General features: G+C 33.7%; 1 protein-coding gene across 4 annotated transcripts in view; it reads left to right on the top strand.

Moving 5' to 3' along the window:
* The window catches only part of ANKHD1 (ankyrin repeat and KH domain containing 1), a 118,903-nt gene that overhangs the window by 84,477 nt on the left and 18,501 nt on the right, over window positions 1–15,925 (top strand). For all 4 annotated transcript variants that reach the window (XM_077897500.1, XM_077897499.1, XM_077897503.1 and 1 more), the window contains 10 exons: window positions 722–1,480; window positions 7,209–7,354; window positions 7,718–7,829; window positions 8,310–8,455; window positions 8,933–9,075; window positions 9,777–9,990; window positions 12,208–12,383; window positions 12,621–12,783; window positions 14,438–14,533; window positions 15,229–15,345. In XM_077897500.1, coding sequence (XP_077753626.1) covers window positions 722–1,480; window positions 7,209–7,354; window positions 7,718–7,829; window positions 8,310–8,455; window positions 8,933–9,075; window positions 9,777–9,990; window positions 12,208–12,383; window positions 12,621–12,783; window positions 14,438–14,533; window positions 15,229–15,345 — 2,072 coding nt within the window. The remainder of the gene's footprint in view (window positions 1–721; window positions 1,481–7,208; window positions 7,355–7,717; window positions 7,830–8,309; window positions 8,456–8,932; window positions 9,076–9,776; window positions 9,991–12,207; window positions 12,384–12,620; window positions 12,784–14,437; window positions 14,534–15,228; window positions 15,346–15,925) is intronic.

Here is a 15,925-nt window from a genome sequence, read left to right on the forward strand (position 1 = left end):
ACACTGGCAATATGAGAAATTCTGTATGAGAAGTGATTTTCTCCTCAGTAACACTCATTGTTTTTCTACGTGAAGACTTTATTTAAACTCAGAATAATTGTCCTTTGTGATTTAAGTTTAATGTAGTTTTCAGGTAAAGAAATGTTAAAGACTTATTTAATGGAAAATTTTAGAGGAAATAAACAATTTTACATTGTATTTTAATATAATAAGACAAAGGTTTGGCCGCTTGAAAAATACTTTTCGCTATGTTGATTTATAAGTTAGAGTTTCCTGTAGTAACCTTTATTTGCACAGTTAATATTGTAAGGAAAAAATTGGAATATCTCTAATGACATCCTCAACACATTTTAATTCTGTTTTAGATTTGATATTCTTTAAAAGTCCAATCTAATAAGCAGAATTTTGAGATTCTTTTTCCTCTCTGATTTCCTTTCTCCCTGCCCCACCTTAGTTTCCAAAATCCTCCTATCCTAAAAATTCAATTTTTAATTGAAAAATTCACATTTTTTTAATCAGCAACATCCCAGTGTGTGCTGTGTTGAAATAGATGAGTACAGTCTTTAATCTGACTCCCATTGGTATGAATCTCTGAACATTCATTTTATAGCATTAGTTATAAGGGTCTGGGGAGGGAGGTCCGTGTGTGTGGGAGGGGGAGCTGATTTTTTTTTTTTTTTTTTTAGCATGGCACTTTTTCAAACATTTTTCATGTGCTTAGGTACATCCAAGCAGAAGTCCAGTTCCCTGCAGGTAGCAGATCAGGACGTACTGCCACCTTTTCACCCATACCAGCCTTTGGAGTGCATAGTAGAGGAGACTGAAGGCAAGCTGAATGAACTGGGACAAAGAATTAGTGCTATTGAAAAAGCACAGCTTAAGTCACTGGAGTTAATTCAAGGTGAACCTCTGAACAAAGATAAGATAGAAGAACTTAAAAAGAACAGAGAAGAACAAGTTCAGAAGAAGAAGAAAATACTGAAAGAACTACAGAAAGTGGAAAGGCAGTTGCAGATGAAAACACAGCAGCAATTTACCAAAGAATACTTGGAAACCAAAGGTCAGAAAGACACAGTATCTCTACACCAGCAGTGCTCTCATAGAGGAGTCTTCCCAGAAGGGGAAGGAGATGGTAGTCTCCCAGAGGATCATTTATCAGAGTTACCTCAGGTTGACACAATCTTATTTAAAGATAATGATGTTGATGATGAGCAGCAGTCTCCACCATCGGCAGAACAAATTGATTTTGTCCCAGTCCAGCCTTTATCATCTCCACAGTGTAACTTTTCCAGTGACTTAGGTTCTAATGGGACAAATTCTCTTGAACTTCAGAAAGTATCAGGTAATCATCAGATTATAGGACAGCCTCAGATTGCTATTACTGGACATGATCAGGGGCTGTTAGTTCAAGAACCAGACGGACTTATGGTTGCAACTCCAGCCCAGACGCTTACCGACACTCTTGATGACCTGATAGCAGGTGGGTTAAGAAATATATCTGTAATAATTTCTCTTTAATCTGTGTGCTCAACTTCTTTACACGGCCCTCCAAAAACACCAGCGTGGTACTTTTCCATTTAAGAACATCTTTGTGAAATTACCTATTCCTTGAGATATTTTGGAAGTGAATTTAACTAAGCTAGACAGCACTAACACACAAAATCTTGTTTTCCTCTCTTCTTTTTTGTGATTTGCAAAGGTAAAAAATAAAGTGGCCGTGATCTTTTATTTTAGAACTTTGGTATCAAAACCACCCTGTGCAGTACCTGGGTTGCTCAGTTGGTAGAGCATACAGTTGTTGCTCTCCAGGTCATGAGTTTGAACCCCACATTGGGTGTGGAGATTATTTTAAAAACCTAATTGAAAAAAACAAAACATCACCCTGTGTTCTATTTCGGGTAGGAGATCTCAAAGTAGACTTTCTTTTTAGGCTTTAGAGATACTCGTATAAGATTATACATTAAATTTTCCTGCTAGTGATTTTCATGTCTAGAAATCATAATTCTAAATTACGTTCTCTTTATTTCTGATTTTATTAGATCAATTCAAATATCTCTAATTAAGAGGGATGTTCAGGGAAAACTATAAGCATTCCATGTTCTTGTATGTGTGGTTAGAAGATTCAAATTAAATTGAAGTTATCATCAACTGGATGATGATTTAGAGATTGGGATTTTTATATTAATTATCTTGGTGAAAGCACCAGACAGACACAACAGACATACACACAAGAAAAGAACAAAAGAAAGGCCTGATAACCTTGAAGTATATGTTTCTGTTTTATTGTTGTGTGGAAAATTACAACTAGATATGAAATGAGGTGCACAAGTTTACTTTCCCTTTCATTGTCCTTGCAGCAGTGGGAAAACAGTGCAATTAATCATTTACCTTCCTAAAGATGGCTGGTGAATGTATCACCTCCATGAGAGCCCAGTTCAGAAATGCAGCCAGAATGGCTGTTGACAGTGGATGAAGACCAAGAACTAAGATGTAGCTGGAGTGATATTCAAAGGCAGGCCAGTCCTCTGTCTCTTGATTGCAACATTTTTTTCCTTACTGTTGTCTGTTTCCTCTTGTCATATTCTCTTCCCCTCTTCCCATCCCAATTATGCTATCCCAGTTTCCTTCTTTTGTGAGCTTTTAGCCTTCCTAATCTTTACTGAATCTTTAAAAATGTGGAATAAGCTTACTTAAACCAGGAATTTTATTGGGCATTTGTATGACTTGCAATGTTTCTAGAATTGTGATACTGCCTATGAGCCTCCTTTAATGTATCACTGTATGGAGGAGGAATACTTAAGGAATTAGATTCTTTATTCTTTAATTTGGATTTTTATATCTTCAGCCCACAGCCACTTAACTCAAATTAACTTTGTGTTGTTGGTATTGAGAGTTATTATAAATTATGAATGAACTCTTAGAGCTCATTTATATTTCTAATATCTAATCTGGGTAGAAGCAGATATATGAGCGTCAGTACAATTATGAATAATAATAATGAAACATAATATAGGAATAACATTTTTAAGATTTATGATGACATAAGTAGTTTTTTTTTCATAAGTAGCTTTTTAATGTTCCTAATTGAGTACTCAGTTTGCAGTTATGAAACCCACATTACTTTTCAATCTAGTTTTGTTGTAACTTAGAACTTGTATTTTTTTTCTTTTTTAATGCAGAAATCGCTCTAAAAGGAACTTGTAGATGTTAACTTTATGGTAGTGTTTATGGATGGTTCTTGTAGGGGAGGCAAAATTTATTTCATCGAACTATTTGTTACATTGAGATGGTCTTTTATAAAGTTCAAAAAATTTGTTTAAAAACCTCTTTTAATTATATATAGTGAAACTAAGAAAATGTAATTTCTTTTTTTTTTTAAGATACTTTATTTATTTATTCATGAGAGACACAGAGAGAGAGGCAGAGACATAGGCAGAGGGAGAAGCAGGCTCCTCGCAGGGAGTCCGATGTGGGACTTGATCCTGGGACTCTGGGATCACACCCTGAGCCAAAGGCAGACACTCAACTGCTGAGCCACCCAGGCATCCCTGAAAATGTAATTTCTATTAGAGATTAATGTATAGCGGTAGTTGGCTTATCTTTTTGTACAATATTCCTTTATTAACAAGCTATAATTTATAAATCAGCCAATAACTAAAAAAATTATCTTCATATAAAAAATTTCCATTTTTGTGGTTATCTGTTTTAAAACACATAGCAATAATTAGATTTTCTTTGCTCAAGATGGTTAACTATCTCACTTAAAGTTAAAAAGTTATTTTATTAAGACCAAATTTCTCTTAATTTTCTTTTTCAAAGGTGAAAGAAATTAGACAAGGATGGATTAGGTGAATACCTAATTCTGTAATTTCATGATATATTAATATATCAGTATGATTGTAGATTAGACCAAAGATGTATTAATTTTACCCAAATTTAGTTCTCATCCTTCATATTTAATAAAGGAGAGAATACTATACATCTTACACTTTCACTTTAGAGAATATTCATATATAATAGAATAAATTTCACTCTTTAAATATAGGAGTATTTTTTTTTATTGCTTATTTGTTAAAGTCATGACTTGATTAGCTTATGTAGTATTTTAGTATATAGGCTTTGTGTCATACTTGATATAGTCCCAGACAGAATGTATGTAAACTCTTGATTGGGAGCATGGTTCTTCAGTTCCTTTCTGTGAAGTGAAAGTAAGTTTTGGACTTTTAGAAAGTATCATAATAACAAGTGATTCTCAGTTCAAATGTCTAGAACTAAGGTTGGAAATCTAAAAATATACAAAATAGCTCTTACCTTAAGAGCAGTTCCAGAAACCTCTAGTAAAAAAATTTTATTATTAATATAAAAAGATTGATTAAAAATCAACTCAGTATCAATTTATTCACATTTATTGAGTACTTAACATGTACTAAGTTCTGTGCTTAATGCTTTATGAATGTTATCTCATGGGCTATTTATAATAATCTTATAAAATAGGTCCTTTTCCCAGTCTTTTTCTGTTGAAAAACTGAGGCCTATACAAATTGTTGCTAGTAAGTGTCAAGACTCAAACTTGGTTCAGCCATGGGTTGTTTTTTTGTTTGTTTGTTTTGTTTTGTTTTTCAGTTCGGCCATGTTTAAGAACCTAAGGTATAGTGTAATATGTATGCATCTAATTCATGTTTAAGTTCTGAATTTATTTTAAAGATATTTGTTATTACATTAGACTGCTAAACAATATTAACAATTTCCCTTATTGTTTTTATATTAAGATTTGATATATGTATAAGGTTTAATATAATTTTGTAGCTAGCACATTGTTACTGTTGTTGGCACCTTAATAGGTTCTCTTAAAACAAATTCTAATTCCAAAGTATCTTGCTTTAAGTAATCCTGTAGTAGCTTAGCAATAAAAAGGTAAATAGGAAACCCTCTTATTTTTGAGGGAATTTGCAATAAAATATCTTCAAATAATTTTTTCTAATAAATGTTAATATTTTATTTATTTAATAAAGTTACTATATACAAAACAGATTATGGTGATTTAATTTACTAGAATCTCACAGCATAGTTTATGTACATCTAGTATCTGAGATTTTTATATAAGGTTTATTATTATCTTCTGTATTGCCTACAAAGCCATCTTAAATTTCATAAAGAATTAAGTAGAATATTGCACTTAATTCTTTTATTACCCAATTTTAGGATAGTGCATAAATTTAATTTGAATTACATAGGGCCCTTTGTGGTAGAGATCTGTCATTGTCATTTTCAGAGACATTTCATTCAAAGGTAGAAAACGTTTTAGGACTTTAAAAAAATGTAATAGTGTTGGTACAATTTTATATTAATAAAACCTTTATTCCACATGTATCTTTTAAATCATGCTATTTTCTAGTCTTATCTTTATTTTTGTATGTATTTGATCCTATTAAAGTCACTTTTGTGGAATGCTTCTGATTGTCATTATTGCGAGGAGGAAAAATGTTTCTAGGGTAATGTACGAAAATGTACAATAGTTGATGTAACACCACATTTTTGGTCATAGAGCTGTTAAATGCACAGAAGTATTTTTGAAAAGCCATGTCTGTAAAGAAGTCTTTTATAGTATCACATCTGGCATAGTACTCTAATCAACTATTTAAAATTTTTAAAATATCTGTTTTTCATAACAAAAAGATAACATGGATAAACAACATTAATAATGATAAAAGTAGTTCCTAGTGAGGTATTTGTTAATAATTACTAGACCATTGTTAAAATCTTACTATTCCAGAGGAGCTACATATTGGTCTTTAGCATCTCATTTTCTAGAGCTGTTTTCCAAACATACCAGCTATTTTGAGGAGGTATAACAAAATACTATCTGCTTTTAATTCAGTGAATGACAAAGATTTTTAAAGCTTTTTTTCCATTTTGTGCAGGTTCTTATAGGTGAAACAAATATATAAAATAACAATTCTTATTTGTAACCATGATAGAAGCTACAGAAATTCATATAGACAAAATGATTTTATATATATCAGTGGGGACGAGGATGGTGCAGCTCATATAGAAACATATCTGAACATCTTAAAATTTGTGAGATTATATAAAGAAGTAGTATACTAAACTTAGTCATTTACACTTGTGAACAGTATCCTTGATTGGGTTCCAGTCATATAAAAATTCTAGAGACTAAGCATTCTGTAACACTTGAAATGCTTACATTTTCCTTTGAGACCTATATGTTTTTTTATTTACTTTTAGTCCAGATGAGAGGTTATTGTCATCACTGAAGCTTTGTCTTTTTTTATATTATTAATGATTATGGATTTTTTCTGAGTTTTTTCTTGAGTGAGTAGTAATGTTTGTATTTTTCAATACAGTGAGCAATAGTACTGAAAATCCTATAAAATATCTGATAATTATGCTTAATGAGCACTTAACATGTTCCAAACACTGTGTTTTAAATGCTTTTTATACCTTACCTAGTAGTCAACTCATAAGATTCCTCTGAGACAGGTCCTGTTTCTCCTTCTGTGGGGCAAACTCTGTCTCTTATGAAACATAAGAAAAACGCAGAGACACAAAGATATAATGTCTTTTAATTCAGTTTTCAGACAGCAGTTTCAAACACCCTAAAGAAAGTTCCAGTGTTCATTTTAAAAATTGATTTATTTTCAGAGATTGACTCATTTTAGCAAATTTTCAAAATAAATATTATTGAATTATAAAAACACTCTTTGCTATTTATATGAGAAATATTTTTTTAACTTATTTTCCACCCCTCCTCTTTTGTGCATTGTCCTCAGGATATTTTTGTCTAATTACTTTTTATAAACTAAGATATAAAATTTACTTCTTTATTGGAAAATATTTTTTCCCTATTGACAACATAAAGGGCTATTATTTGTTGTGTATTAGGCACTATGCTAATAAGTACTTCACCTGCATTATCTTAAATGGTGTTTCCAACAACCTCTCAAGGCAGGTACTATTATTATCATTCCTATTTTACATATGAGGAAAATTGAGGCCCTACAAGGTTAAATTACTTGCCTGAGATCAGAAAGTGGTGGAATTGGGATTCAAACATAGGTCAGATTCCAAAGCTTGTGATTTAAGTACTGTTATATTTTTGCTATAAAATTTTGTTTTCTGTGTTTTTCTATATATAAGTGACTTTACTCTTTTAAGTAGAATTCAGCAATATGAATATTGTTTTTCAGCTGTGAGTAGCAGAGTGCCCACTGGTTCAAACAGTTCCTCTCAGACCACAGAATGTCTTACACCTGAACCCTGTTCTCAGTCTCCAAGCAATGTGGCTTCCCAGTCTATGCCCCCGGTCTATCCTTCAGTTGACATTGATGCACATGTGAGTAAATTGCTTGCTTGCTTTATTTATTTATTTAAAAGATTTTGCTTATTTAATTTAGAAAGAGTGCACAAGTGAGGGGGTGGGGCAGAGAGAGAATCTCAAGCTGACTCCACGCTTAGCATGGAGCCAGACACAGGGCTTAACTTCACAACCCTGAGATCATGACCTAAGCAGAAATCACTAGACACTTAACTGACTCAGCCACCCAGGGGCCCCTAGACTGCTTTATTTTGCATATTCTGATTTTCTTTGTTTGGAAAAGAAAATTATCATTGTATGTTCATTGCAGAAATAATTATTATTTGCTCTTAAATTGATAACCATGTTGTAAACAAAAACTAACTTTTTTTTCATCTCTAGACTGAGAGCAATCACGACACAGCATTAACATTAGCTTGTGCGGGTGGTCATGAAGAACTTGTGTCTGTACTCATTGCACGAGATGCTAAAATTGAGCACAGAGATAAAAAAGGTAAATGTCAGAAGTAAAGCTCGAGAGTTAGTTCCATCAGAAAATAAGTTTTAAAAAATTTTTTTTAGAAAACAATTATATTTTTGATTATCAATAAATAGATGGATAAGCATATTTCAATTAGGAATATCTACTGGAGTACAACAAGTTATGGTTGCTTTTCTCCTTAATCCAAAAGTAGAACACACAGAGGTATAAAGGCTCATTATGAGTATAAACTTTAGTAGTTTTGTTTGACTTAGCATTTCCTTTTTATCGGGGGTTTTGGGGTTTTTGTCACTAACAAATTAGGGACTAGAGCAGTTTTATGTTAAATGGTTTTAAGTATCTGCCCTAAAGATTTCCTATTGAAATAGTAGAGAATTGAAAACAATAGCTCAAAAAAATAAAATAAAATAAAATAAAATAAAATAAAATAAAATAAAATAAAACAATAGCTCAATAATTTAAAAAATTTGAGACTTTTATTTTCTGTTTTAGGTTTCACACCACTGATCCTGGCAGCAACAGCCGGGCATGTTGGAGTTGTTGAAATCCTTTTGGATAAAGGTGGAGATATAGAAGCACAATCTGAACGCACTAAGGATACTCCACTTTCATTAGCATGTTCTGGTGGACGTCAGGAGGTGTGTTAATGTTGATTTTCATTTTGTAAACATTATACCCGTATTTTAAATATGCATATGCTTAATAATTTAGCTACATAAATAAAACTTGCATGTGTTGATATGTTCCATATACTAAATTTAGTGGGAGTAGTGAATCATCTTGCCCTTCAGGCAAAAATAATAATAATAATTCTGTTTATCCTTACATTTATTGGGGCTGAATGAGCCACAATCCTAACACATATGAACTGCAAATTCATCCACTCAACCATTGATAAGCAGAATGAGTAACATTTTGTTATTTCAATATAATTGGGAAATCAGAGCTCCAAATTCTGTGATATGAAATTGAATACATTTCTCTAGTGCTGATATTTGAATATTTAGGGCATAATTAAAATGTCAGATACTTAGTCAATGAAATTATAGATTCCATTTCTTTGTGCTTCCTTCATTAGAAGTTGAATCCTTCTCTGTTTTTATTTTACTTTGTAGGTAGTAGACTTGCTGCTGGCTCGAGGTGCAAATAAAGAACATAGGAATGTGTCTGATTATACACCACTGAGTCTAGCTGCATCTGGAGGATATGTTAACATCATTAAGATTCTGCTTAATGCTGGTGCAGAGATTAATTCAAGGTATCTATCTTCATTATATTACTCATGATTAGTATAAATTACTACCTTGGGATTAAGTGTCTTCCTCTAAATATTTGTACAGGTACCATTTTTATTTTTATTATTTTTTTTATTATATATTTTTTAATTTTTATTTATTTATGATAGTCACAGAGAGAGAGAGAGAGGCAGAGACATAGGCAGAGGGAGAAGCAGGCTCCATGCACCGGGAGCCTGACGTGGGATTCGATCCCGGGTCTCCAAGATCGCGCCCCAGGCCGAAGGCAGGCGGCAAACCGCTGCGCCACCCAGGGATCCCTATTTTTAATTAAGATAGTACTAAAATCAACTTTACTTTTAACTAAAAATTAAAAAAATTAAAGTTACTGCTAAAGTTACAAGACCACCAATTATTCCTATAATGTACTTAAAAGTAATCACACCTTATTTTAGCTAACATAGCTATTTTTAAAAAGGTCTAATTTCAGAAGGTGCTTCATTATATATAGCTGGAAATTTATAACTTCTAAATTGGGATTATGTTTTAAATTGTGAAATTTTCCCATTCCTAGTTAGTAGTCTACACAAATAAAATACATTCGTTGGTGTTAGAACCCTTTCTTTTTAAACTAAATCATTTTCATCTTTTATATTCTCTTTGCTTTTTAAAAAACAGTTAGCAACATATTATCTTAATTTTCTAAGCACATTTCTCCCCTTAGGACTGGGAGTAAACTAGGTATTTCTCCCCTGATGTTGGCTGCCATGAATGGACACGTTCCTGCAGTGAAACTGCTGCTTGATATGGGTTCAGACATTAATGCCCAAATAGAGACCAATCGGAACACAGCTCTCACCTTGGCCTGTTTCCAAGGCCGAGCAGAAGTTGTGAGTTTGCTTCTGGACCGAAAAGCCAATGTTGAACATAGAGCAAAGGTAAGCATTTTGTAACTTTTCAACTTCTTAGACTGTATTTCTATGTATTTCTATGTATGTATTTCTATGTATTTCTATGGTGTTGTGGGATACCTTGCTGGCTCAGTTGGTGAAGCATCCAGCTCTTAATCTTGGGGTCATGAGTTCAAACCCCACATCAGGGGTAGAATTTACTTAAAAATATATATTTATAAAAGGGCACCTGGCTGGCTCAATCAGTAGAGCGTGTGTCTCTTGATATCAGAGCTATGAGTGTGAGCCTCATGTTGGTTGTAGAGATTACTTAAAAATAAAATCTTAAAAAAAAAAAATAGCATGGCATTTCAACTCAAATTGAGTGTGCTATTTTAAATTGTTGTAGGTTAAAACTGACATCCCAAGGCAAGATCAGGAAATTGTGATGTTCAGTGGCCAATGACACACTATCATCATTCATGACTTATTAAGGACAATGAAGAAAGTAGAATCCATAGATTTTCCAGCCTCAGACTTGATTAGCTCTCTGTTAATCCTCCAGTTTGCAATCTTTGAATATATAATAAGATATTTTTATAATAAGATTATTTTGTAGAGTCCTCTTTTTTTTTTTTTTTTTTTAAAGTAAGCTCTGTGCCTGACTTGGGACTTGAGCTCACAACTCTGAGATCAAGAGTCACATGTTCTACTGACTAAGCCAGGTGTCCTGTAGAGTCCTTTAATGTAGATTTTTAAAGAACTTTCTCAATGAAGCATGTGGTTAGCATTGATAAAAATCTAATCAGAGGGGCACCTGGGTGGCTCAGTCAGTTAAGGGCCTGCCTTCAGCTCAGGTCATGATCCCAGGATCGTGGGATCGAGCCCCACATTTGGCTCTCTGCTTAGCAGGGAGCCTGCTTCTCCCTCTGCCTCTGCCCCTCTCCCTGCTTGTGCGCTCTTTCTCTCTCTTTCAAATAAATAAAATATTTTTTTAAAACCTGATCAGAAAATTACTGATTAGATCATAAAATTAAGGCAGCTAAAATCTAATTTGATCATAACAGATTCTGACAAATTCATGACTATTTGGCATTTAGAAAGGAGTTAGTATATCAGTGTTTTGAATTTCTGTGCTTAGAACTACTAGGAACTTACAACCCTAGAAAAACGTACCTAATGTAGAATTCTTTATAGTCATACAATAGTCAATCTGGTAGTCATTTCAAATTTTAAAGATTTGAATGAAATTTTCATATTTTCACCCTGCACTGCATTAGTTATATTTCTTCAAATTTAATGCAACCTTTACATTTTTTTTGTAATCTACAAAATTAGGAAGTATAATTTTCCTCAAAATTTTCATAGCACAAAGAAAAATGAAACTTTCCTGCTATCCAGTTTATTTTTTTCGTATTTCATGTATTCAAGTGTGGCCCACTTATCTATTAGGAGTCCTATAGAAATCCGTGTTACTTTGGAAGTGATACCAGTAGGAAATGTCTCTTGGCTAAAGTTTTGGGGACCAAAGAGCAAAGGACACAAATGCATAAAATTTATGAAGTGATATTTTAATCTATTATTCCCAAGTTTGAACAGGATTAAAAGAGTTTATCCTGAGTTATTTAGCAAACTACATTCTCAGGTAAATATTTTAAACAAAATTTTCCCATTGAACAATGTGCTTTACTTAATTTTCTTTTTATTCATTTTTCGTATCTATATTCATTGTGCAGAGAAGTTATTGTCTGGTGTGTAAATTTATAACAGTTTAGAAATTATAAAGTTGGGGATCCCTGGGTGGGTCAGCGGTTCAGTGCCTTCAGCCCAGGGTTTGATCCTGGGGTCCCGGGATCGAGTCCCACGTTGGGCTCCCTGCATGGAGCCTGCTTCTCCCTCTGCCTGTGTCTCTGCCTCTCTCTGTCTCTCATGAATGAATAAATAAAAATCTTTTTAAAAAATTATAAAATTGTTTTTTCATATGAGGTGATGTGTTAAAATAAATGAATTCATTGTAGCTTATCTAATTCAATCTAACACAGGACTCTTAGGTGGCTCAGTGGTTGAGCGTCTGCTTTCAGCTCAGGGTGTGATCCCGGGGTCTCAGGATGGAGTCCCACATCGGTCTCCCTGCATGGAGCCTGCTTCTCCCTCTGCCTGTGTCTCTGCCTCTCTCTCTGTCTCTCATGAATGAATAAAGTCAATTGTTTTCATCTGTTAAAAAAATTATATTAATTTACTTGCATAAATTTTTGGTTTAAACAGACTGGCCTTACTCCTTTGATGGAAGCTGCTTCTGGAGGATATGCAGAGGTTGGAAGAGTTCTCCTTGATAAAGGAGCAGATGTCAATGCTCCCCCTGTGCCTTCCTCAAGAGATACTGCTTTAACAATAGCAGCCGACAAAGGTCACTACAAGTTTTGTGAGCTCCTGATTAATAGGTAGGTAAATTTTATATTTATATATAGAAGTTATTGGATCCTTTCCGCTTTTGAGCACGTTTACAGTTAATCAGATGGTTTTACTTTATTCACATTTTAAAGAACAGATTATTAAAAAAAATAAAGAACGTATTATTTGCATGCTATCTTATAGAAGATAAAAGACAAATAGAGGAAATAGAAAGCCAACACCTTCTTGTAGATAACAAACTATATTAACAATTTTTTATTTTATAGGGGAGCCCATATTGATGTTCGAAACAAGAAGGGAAACACACCACTTTGGTTGGCATCCAACGGTGGTCATTTTGATGTGGTGCAATTGCTAGTGCAAGCAGGTGCTGATGTAGATGCAGCAGATAACAGGAAAATCACACCTCTTATGTCAGCATTTCGCAAGGTAATTTGATGTTGAGGGAAAAAGGTAAAATGTAATCATTTTAAACTGATTCTAAGTTGAAACCATGTGAGAAAAACGAATTACTCTTGGAAAACAGCCTGAATTTCCATACATAAATCATTGCTTTCTTTCCATTCTTTTTGTGGCCAAATCTAAGAGCTATATGGTAGTTCACTTTAATCAACATCGTTGTTAAATCACTTGGTGTCTTGACTAGTTTTGTTATGTTATACATAACACATGAGATTTAAGTATGCAGATGATGTCTATCTAAGAAAGAACAAAAAGGAGAGGACTCTTTCATAAAAACTTACTAGATCTCCTATATATGTATTAAGGCTTGCTTGTCTGCTATATTTTTAAAAGCCTTTCCATTACAGTTATGATAAACTATAAACTACTTAATATGGCTGTACAAAGCCCTGCATGATATGGCTCATGCCTGTGTCCTCAAACAGTCGTTTATGCTATCCTTCCCCTTTGTTCACTATACTTCAGCTGCTGGTCTAGAATGCACTAAATCTGTATCTGCCAGAGGGAGTTTGTTCACTGGTTTTCTTTCCCTTGCTCTTTGCTTGCTCACTTCTGCTCATCCTTTAGCTCCCAGTTTAAATGTCATTTCTTAGAGAATCCTTCCCTTAATACCCATCTAAACAAGGTCCTCTTGTTCTTTTTTATAGTACCATATTATTTTTCTTACTCCAATTTGTAATTATATATTCAAACATGTATTTAATTTTTTAATGCCTATCTTCCTGGACTGGAAGATCCAGGAAGACCAGGCTTCATGACTATCTTTGTTTAGCTTGGTGCCTGACACATACTAGGTAGTCACTAAATAGTTATTGAATGAGAACAGTGTAAGTTTTGTATCTTACAAAAAGAACTTAAAATATATTTTAGACTTGGTTCTTTTTTTTTTAATTTTTCCTTTTTAATTGAGGTGTTCTTTACATATAGTGAAATATATAAACCTAAGATGCATAGTTTAATGAGTTTTGATAAATGCATATACCTGTGTAACCCACATCCCATAAATACATTAAAAAATGCTTTTATAATCCTGGGAAGTTCCATCATGTCCATTCTCAATTCCCTGGCCTGGAGGCAACAACTTTCCTGATTTTTGTCACCATCAGCCTAATTCTTGAAGATGTTTTAGAACTTGGTTGGAGGAAAACTGCAAGTTTGGTTGTGTTAAAATAGATGGTACTTAGAATAAATTAAGATCATTCACCTCTGATTGTAGCATTTAGAAAGCATTTTACCTAGATTCAAGGCATGAGACTCATATAAATGTGAGCATCTCCCTTGTTTAGTAAGATGGACCCACAATAATGCTTTGAAATCTAGAACATCTCTCTTTTAGGACCAGTTTCCCTTTTATATAAAGGTTCATTTCACACCACTAATTTTTATTAATGGATTTATTCTAGGAAACATTTGTTTTCTATAAAAGTTTTTCTGTTTTCAGTGGGAAATACTAGATTAAATTTAGGAGAAATGTGTGAGCATGTTTTTGTTTTCATAATTTCAATTTTCAGTTTAGTAAACTATCCAGAAGTATTACCACACCTTTTACTCTTAAATTGTTAAACACATGGGTAAATTTTTAAGGAGTTCTTTTGTGCATTTTTTGTTGTACTTCTTACAGGGTCATGTAAAAGTTGTTCAATATTTGGTGAAGGAAGTGAATCAGTTCCCTTCTGATATAGAATGCATGAGATACATAGCAACAATTACAGATAAGGTAGGTTTAATACACTGTTGTCGTACATTTTTGTTCTTTATAGAATTGTATGCCGAAGTGTGTAATTAGCAACCTTCCTTTTGTCTTATGTGAGACGGATACCTAATCTATCTATGCTTTAGTTTCTCCATGGAGAATGGATATAATAATTTTGATAAATTATTTTGAGACTTCCTTCCTGTTATGGACTATCATCACAGTGAGTGCAACTAAGGGTTATTGCTAGACTATTGGCCTGAATAGAAGGTTTTCTAAGAACACAGACTTTTTAGGAAATAGTGCCCCACCCCTTCTTAAAGATTTTTTATTTATTAGAGAGAGAGAGAGAGAGGGCATAAGCACAAGTGGCGCTGGGGGGGCGGGCAGAAGAAGCAGACTCCCACTGAGCAGGGAACCCAACATGGGACTTGAACCCTGGGATCATGACCTGAGCTGAAGGCAGACATTTAACCGACTAAGCTACCCAGGTGCCCCAATAGTGCCTTTTTTTTTGATGAAAGATTAATGTATACTTTAAAAAAAAGGAAGAATAATGTATAACTAGACTCAAAGGATGGCTTGTATTTGGCTTAGTGAGTTTTCATTTGTTTGGGCTTTAAGTCCTGGACTTCACTGTGTTCATCAGTTCATCAGTTTATTTGGCCTGTTGATGTTAATGTGTTCCTATATTTATATAATTCCATTTTCTACTCTAGGAACTCTTGAAAAAATGTCACCAATGTGTTGAGACAATTGTGAAGGCTAAAGACCAGCAGGCTGCAGAAGCAAATAAGAATGCAAGTATTCTTTTGAAGGAACTTGATCTGGAAAAGGTGAGTAAGAAAAATAATTTTTCTTTTTAGAAATTGTTGAAAATTGGGGCAGCCGGCTGACTCAACTGGAAAACCATGTGACTCTTGATCTCAGGGTCATGAGTTTGAGCCCCACTTTGGTTGTAGTAGAGATTACTTACTTATAAATAACCAAACAAATTTTTTAAAAAATTGTTGAAAATTTGCTGAAATAAATTTACCATCCTTATGAACCAAAATATCTTTCAAAGGAAATGATTATCTAGTCACTACAACTTTTTGATTGTGACCTTTTATCCTTAAAAAATACGTATTCTTTTTTTAGAAGATTTTATTCATCCATTTGACATAGAGAGAGTGAGCGAGCAAGCACAAGCAAGTGGAGTGGCAGAAGGAGAGGCAGGTTCCCCACTGAGCAGGGAGCCCGATGGTGAGCTTGATCCCAGGGCTCTAGAACCATGACACAAGCAAAAGGCAGATACTTAACCAACTGAGCACCCAGTCTCCCTTAAAAAATATTTTTAACCATATAAGTGAAAGACTAGTTTTCAAGCAGGTTGCAGTTTGCCAAATGACATTATTACCTAAGTGGTTTTAACAT

The sequence above is a fragment of the Canis aureus genome, chromosome 5 (genome assembly GCF_053574225.1).
Source record: "Canis aureus isolate CA01 chromosome 5, VMU_Caureus_v.1.0, whole genome shotgun sequence".
NCBI lineage: Eukaryota > Metazoa > Chordata > Mammalia > Carnivora > Canidae > Canis > Canis aureus.